The 7508-nt window shown below is 29.5% G+C and overlaps 1 protein-coding gene across 1 annotated transcript in view; it reads right to left on the bottom strand.

Annotated features, from left to right (window-relative positions):
- The window catches only part of LOC107448352 (neuroligin-1), a 22210-nt gene that overhangs the window by 8277 nt on the left and 6425 nt on the right, over positions 1-7508 (bottom strand). Inside the window, exons 4-6 of the mRNA XM_043049834.2 lie at positions 7291-7397; positions 4428-4915; positions 459-840 (exon numbers count right to left, since the gene is read on the bottom strand). Of these exons, the coding sequence (XP_042905768.2) occupies positions 640-840; positions 4428-4915; positions 7291-7397 (796 nt within the window). The 3' untranslated portion in view covers positions 459-639. The remainder of the gene's footprint in view (positions 1-458; positions 841-4427; positions 4916-7290; positions 7398-7508) is intronic.

Below are 7508 nucleotides of genomic sequence, written 5' to 3'. Positions count from 1 at the left end.
TATATATATATATATATATATATATATATATATGCTTTTTACAACACTTCCTAGAAGAAAGAAGGCCTCAGAACGGATAAATTTAATTGTCCAACATAACATGAAATGAGAAATATTCCACTACAATCAGGCTATAAGTTGCGCACTGGGGGATATTTCGAAAGATGTCATTACACTTGGACTACTAAAAGATCGAATTTCTGATTTATATGTAACCCGTACTTAGGCCTTCTCTCTTCTAGGAGATATTGCTCTAAGTCAGCAGTTGGAGGAGCAATAAACAATGTACAAATTGTAGTAGAAATACTTATAGGTTTACGCATCTAGATACAAAAATAATAATAAAAATCAGAACATTCATATTTTGCTTCTATGTGGTATTTCGAGAACTAAACTAGTTTAATCGTGAAATTTCATGAAGCAAAATTCGTGTTTTTGACAAACATCAAAGCCCTTACTATTTTAAAATCCATTTCTCCTTTCTGCAGCAAAAGCTTCTCGTAAACAATTTATGCAGCTTAACCACTTAAATTGCTTGGTTCATCAGTAAGATCGGATTATGAATGTTGACAGCCAAATGATAAGTTGGCTGAAACATCAGCAAAGCACTTATGAAATGAATTTTAGTTGCGGTTAAGGTCACTTCTGAGAGAGCTCTGGAGGTGTTGGAATGGTGCAAGGTTTCAAGTGCACTTTATGAGGATGTTTGTAGTGGGATGGTGGTTGAAGCGCAAGGTCTCCAGTCTGATACATCAGCGATGATGGAGGATCTCGAAACGTTACAGCTTTTTTATGAGTAATTACAGACTGATGCACTTGAAGCTCTTGAAATGATGTTTGCTATAATAAACGGAACACACAATTAATGCCCCTATTTCTGGTATTGTGAGCACAGATTAAATAGAATAATTAAAAGTTCAATTGAAACGATTGAACAATTAAGAATTTCAAGTTAAAAATAGGAAGTTAAAAATTATATTGAGGAAGATTTATTAATAAATAAAATGCTTTTTAAATAATTTTTTTAAAAATTGAAAGCCTGCAAACAAAATAAGAAAGCAAGGAAAAGATATAATCTCGTCGTTAGCTCACACGATTAGATCAGCAGAAGAGAGTGCTTTCTAACATTGTATTAATATATCCAACGCAAAATATATCAATACAACAGTGTGGTGAGGAGCACCAAAAAAATTGAAGCAAAAATAAAGAAATAAACAAAAAATTCAAAATAGAACAGCCAAAGTTAAAAAAATAAGAATGTAAGAAAAATACCGAATAAAACACAAAATACAACATTAAAGCAATTTGAGTAGAGAATTTAAATTTACTTCCACTTAACGGTATTCTGCAGAAAATATTTAACCCTTTCTCTGTCGGATTTTTTTTCGAATGTCTTACCACAAAAAAGCCTTTTTTATTGCTGAGAATTAATATATGTTTTATCCTAAATTCGAAAATGCAAAATATTTTTGTCAGCAGGCAATGCTTTGCTTGACCTATTGATTGGTGAAATATACTATGTCCCGTCCACTGATCTCCAGTTTTCTCTGCAATGCACCCAAGTTTCGTCTTAAAAAATACACTGTGATAATATATTAACTAAGCTTATTGATTTTAGGTGTTTAAGATAAATATCTGCTTAAAATAATTATTAAAATAAGGTAAAAAATTATTTTGGAAAATATTTTTCCAACCTTACCGTTAAAACAGTTTTACAATCAGTCTTGGGAATCCGCTTGTAACTATCATATTTATTTCAAAACTGAAATAATTTATTTCAGATTACGGTAAAACAATGGGAAGAAAAATTGCAGAAACTTTAACCCTTTGACGGTCAGGGAAATGAGCAGTTTTCGTTTTATTAATTCGCGCAGTATTACGAGCAAACAGTAGTCGAGAGTGGCAGCTGTTTTCCACCGCCGTTCTTCCGAAAATGTCACCCTTCTCTGACTAAATGTCAACTGCTCCGCTTTCTGGAATTGTTATAATAAAGTGGTAGCAAATTTCGTTGGAGAAGGGCAGTTACGCCTACTTTTTAATAGAGTAACCAAAAGACTATTGCTTTAACGTTGCATTTTATATGATACTTATAGTTTTTGATATTTAGTGGTGAAAAAATTACTTAAAAGGAAAAATACTAAATTGAAAGTAACTTGACTTTCGCTATCACTGGGAAATACTATTTTACCAAGCGCAGCAAGTTGGCAGCTCTGGATGCGGTAGATAGCTCGCCTCACGCGTTTTAAAAATTTCTTACAGTATTCGTAGTACATAAATAACAGTTTTTGCATACTTTTCGTTTTTAACATAGCCAATGCAGAATAATAATGGCGTACGAGCTCAGCTCGTCAGCTCGCATTGGGGAAAAATTTTACTACGCGAGTAGTGCTCGTTACTAACCATTACGGTCGAAATATTGCCGCCGAGCGGAACTCGTTTACGTGCATTATGAAGCACGATTCGATTGCGAGCTGAACTCGTTCATAACTGTCAAAGGGTTAATACAAAATGTTTTTGATTTTAATTCATGGTGGGAAATCTCACTGATTAAATTTTGAAGAAAGTTGGACCAGTTATTTAACACGTTCACGCCGGGAAAAGTGAAAATACTGGTACGGGAAAAGAGAAAATACTGGTAGAAGAACTATTTCAATATTAGATAATATTCGGGAGGAGTTAATCTATTCTCAACAATAACAATTCACTGTAAGGAAATTTATCACGGCGAAGAAGCAATTCAATATAAAAATTGCATCCGTCAAAAACAATTGGTAGTTATGGATTTTTATTATTTCCGGAAAAAAACTAAAAAAATTAAATTTATTGTTACCAGTTTTTACTCCGGTGCGCTGCCAAGATGAGACAATCTTTCGTGACCCACCGGTGGGTCACCCCGGCGTGAACGTATTAAAGAAATATGTAAGTAGCAACAAATTCAATTTCCATAATAGAGTTTTTCTCTTCATCACATGGCATACGATGCCGACCATACGGGCACTAATACACCGAACGTACAATATGCGACGCCGACAGAGAAGGGGTTAAAATAGTTTCGTAATTAGTTTGCCATATTATATAAATTGAAAATAAAAGCATAAATAAAGGGTAGTGGGAGGAATTTTTTATTAGGGACTTTACTGTCACGTTCTTACTAATGTTCAGAACCGCATTTAATTTGTTAATATCCTTGGATTGGTTCAAAACTGGATATGCATTAGGTAATAATATTATACAGGTAAATTTAAAGTTTAAAATGATTAAATAGTTAAATATTATTTTTAAAATTTTAATTTTGATAATTTTAGAGAAACTATTAACATATATTGAAAAAAAAAATTCCTTGTTAAATATTAGACGATTTTTAGCCTCGGATTTGCGCGAATAGAATTTGCACATGATGAAAATATAATTTTTACTAGCAATGAAATTTTTAATAAATCCATTGAAAAATTATAATCTGCAATTAACTTGATGATTTTATAAAAAAAATATAAAATTTTATTATAAAATATTTAAATTATAAAATTGTTTATAAAATTTTAATTTTGATAATTTTAGTGAAATTATTAACATATATGGAAAAAAAAAATTCCTTGTTGAATATTAAACGATTTTTAGCCACGGATTTGCACGAATAGAATTTGCACATGATGAAAATATAATTTCTACTAACAATGAAATTTTTAATAAATCCATTAAAAAATTATAATCTACAATTAACTTGATGATTTTATAAAAATTTTATATAAAATTATTCATTATACATAATATTTAATAGCATTAGTTGGATGTCCATTGTTTCCCATCAAATTTTAGAAGAATTTGTCTATTTGTTTTGTGGATAAAAAATCGTTACTACAAATTCTTTAAACTCTATTCATTTGATTAAAAATAATGCTTAAATAAATGTTTTTAGAAACATTAGAATTCCATGTATTTAGTTTAGTGATGCTGAATTTAAAATCATTCCTTTTATTGAAAAAATCAGCAATGCAAATATATTTTTTTCTCTTTTAATTCTCAAATACGAAAAATTAAAATTAATATTATCATCATGATTTCGAAGCAAGGTTAATTCCTCAGAATACATATTATTTAACAAAATTGCAATCAATGAATCTGAAACAATTTTAATATTAAGACTACATTTTTTTCCTAATAATCTAAAAATAAGTAAGCTGGAAGTTATGATTCCATATTTACTTCTATTGGTTAACATGTGAATCGAAGGTGCAGAATTTGTGTGCGAAAACTCCTCTGCTCGGTTGTTTGGCTTGATAATACAGAAATTTAAAAGAAAAAAAATATTGTTGCTTCTTATTAATTTATTTGCATCAAAAGATGATCTCTCTTAGCTAAATTGAAGGATAGGATTTTCTTAAAATATTTTGATTACAAAATTAGCAAACTGATATCAGAAGACTTACCATTGAATTTCGCTTACGCAATGCAGCATTAGCTTTTCTTTCAATACGTTGATAATAAATTCCAGCAAATATAAGTATATTAAGAAGAAGAAGAATTATTCCAGCGCCTACAGTTGCATGAAGCACCAATGAATAACGTTCACTTAATATACTTGATCCAGAAGACTCAGTCACATTTAAATCTTTTGTAGGTAATTGATAATTGACCTGCACCGTGGTAACAGTCTTGGTCTTTGCAGTATCCTTACTGGTGTCATTTTTTGAGGTTACAATTTTCGGACTAGCTGTAGCATTTGTTACAATTCTTGGTAGAATTACTGGAACCTCTCTCACAGGACCTTCATATGATAATGGATTATCGTGATCAATGAGAAAACTGTGTTCGAGATTAATGTTTTCAGATCTAGTTCGATGGAGCTTTGGGAATAGATTTAACCAGTATGAGAGACGATGAGCGTGATAGTGATCACGTACCTTCTGCTTAACCCCTAAAAAGATTTAAAAAAATACATTATTTTATGATGCATTTAACCCTTTACTGGGCCATTTATTTCAAGTAAAGGTAAATTAAGGTATTTTTGGAATTGAAATTGATATAAGAATAGTAATTGATATAAGAAAAAAAACTCATTTAGCTCAAAAAAAATTAATTGAAATTTTAATGCCATTTTTTGGTGGTAAGTATATTTACCACGACCTATTAGGAACTTACTGTCTTCTAATTTTCGTTATATATAAAATAAATTTTATAAATGCTACAAATTTCAAGAGGAATTATGTATTTTATAACTTTCATACGTTTTCTTTAATTAAAAGATGGTTACCAATTTTATTCAAACGCACTTCAAGAAAGCTGAAGTTATTAACAATTGGAAACCTAAATTAAAAGTGGTAAAAAATTTCACCGTAGACATTAAAAATTGGTGGTAAGTATACTAATAACGGCCTTAGAAAGGGTTAAAGCATTTTTTCGTTCGAATTATACTCCCATAATATTTCAAAAAATATAAAAGAAAGTTTAAATAAATATTTTTATAAATAGAAAACTAAATGGAAAAGTTAGGGTATTGAGTATACATTGCAAGTGTATTTTTTTCTTGATAGCCGATAGGTCAAAAACTTGATACTTCATTGTAACAAGAATGTTGCTTTTATAAAAGGAAGATTGGTAGGACATTTATGTTTAAATGAGACGATTTTTTCTATTAATAACTATCAAATTTGGTTCAACATTCTAATGCATGGAAACCTCGTATGAGATTACTAGAAATAAAAACTCGAAATAAATGCTATTTCAAATCTTCTGGATGCTCACTTGTACTCAATAATTAGTACCCCACTATGATAACAAGAAAAGTTTGTGAAATTCCGCAAAAGAAAGCAATACTAGAATTATAATTTATTCTGATGACTTAAGAATAACCATTTCGTTTCATCATTAGAAGTCAAAGAGCAACTGATTTAGGAACGCGAATTCTGCATCTTATTTGCAAACATCAAATAACTGGAAATATTTCCTTTTTTCTGCATCATTTTTATTATAATGAGTAAAGAATTATGAGATTTTATTGGCTGAAATAAAGCTATTTTTATTGTGAACCTCAAACGTGATTATCGTGCAGTTATGGCAGCTGACACTCTATAGTCATACTCAGAGGATTGATAAAGGCGAATATTTTTACCACATGGTCAACGTTTCTGCAGTCAATGCTTGACTGCTTCGGAGAAAAGATGAAAGAGAAACAATCTAATTATCTGAGTCAAAAAAGAAGATTGCATCAAATCTCATATAAACAGGAAGCTTTTTGATGGCAAAGAAGAGCTTGTTGTCGATTTGTAACGTTTATTTTAACATTTCATATTGGCCAGAATGCTTTGAAGACTACAATGAAAACATATTCTTTTTTTCAAAATGCTGCCTTAAAAGCATGTAAGCCTCATTTGAGCTCGTGTTTGCAATTTTTACAAAATTAAACTTCCTTCAAAATTTATATGTTTACCTTTATTTCATCTCTTTTTAAAGTAAATTGCCCTCAATTTTTTTGGCAGTATAAGATAATGAATGCAATTAAGATATGAAAGTTTGCTGTCGAAAGATTTTATATTTCTGAAAAAATTTTATACTTACAATATATTTGGTATGCCGAATGTTTTAACCTTGCAGAAAAAAGGCAAAGAACTGAAAAAATAAGTTACCGCTCTATATCTTTCCGTCCCAAAGTGAACTTGCTCCCAAAATGGGAACACCAGATCCTAATATGTTAAGTTCAACAATTTAGTCATGTGTTTATCAATCCTTTTCATTTATTATTTATTACTCTTTGATTTTGTCACAAGCCAGATAAGAAACCTCTTTTAAAAGATAAACGTAATGATTAAAAAAACTGTAAGAGTTCTTTGAAAATCCAAATGTCTAACTTACCACCAAATTTTAATTCCTTTTATAGAAGAAAGCGTGGAGGAATTATAATTTGATCAAACTTGTATCTCCCAAATTGAAAAGAACATTTCTCGTTGCTTTTAAATAAATATATCTGTAAGAGTTCACTATTAAAAAATTGAAGAATTTGTTTGTCAGTAATTCAATAATGTTTGGATCAATTTTGGGTTTGAATTCATAATTTATAATATTTATCAAAGCGTTTAAAATCCTTACTGATCTTTTTCAAATGTCATTCTCAGATAAAAATCAGAAATCATTGTTTAGCTTTCGAATGAATTTCTTATAACTAATTTTCAATTATTGCAGAAAATAAATAATTCACGTACGTTAACAAAATAGTCAATGCAATTTTACTAGTATAAAATTCACAACTGTTAGACCCAAAAATTGTAAGTATATTTGATTATAATATTCACTTACCAAGCATCATATATTTTTGATGTACATTATCATATATGGGCCAGCTCTTATCAATTTTGCTTCTATGTTTTTCTTTTGTTTTCTCCACTTTAAATGAATTAGGATTTCTGTAAAAAAACATTAAAAATATAATTCAAAACTCAAACATTAAATTGCACCAAAAATTAGGAACAAATTTCTTTTAAACAAATTCTTTACTTCAAATTATATATATATAT

This window comes from Parasteatoda tepidariorum, chromosome X2 (assembly GCF_043381705.1).
Source record: "Parasteatoda tepidariorum isolate YZ-2023 chromosome X2, CAS_Ptep_4.0, whole genome shotgun sequence".
NCBI lineage: Eukaryota > Metazoa > Arthropoda > Arachnida > Araneae > Theridiidae > Parasteatoda > Parasteatoda tepidariorum.
The sequence above is the reverse complement of the archived record's forward strand: the minus strand, read 5'-3'. Positions and strand labels throughout refer to the sequence as shown.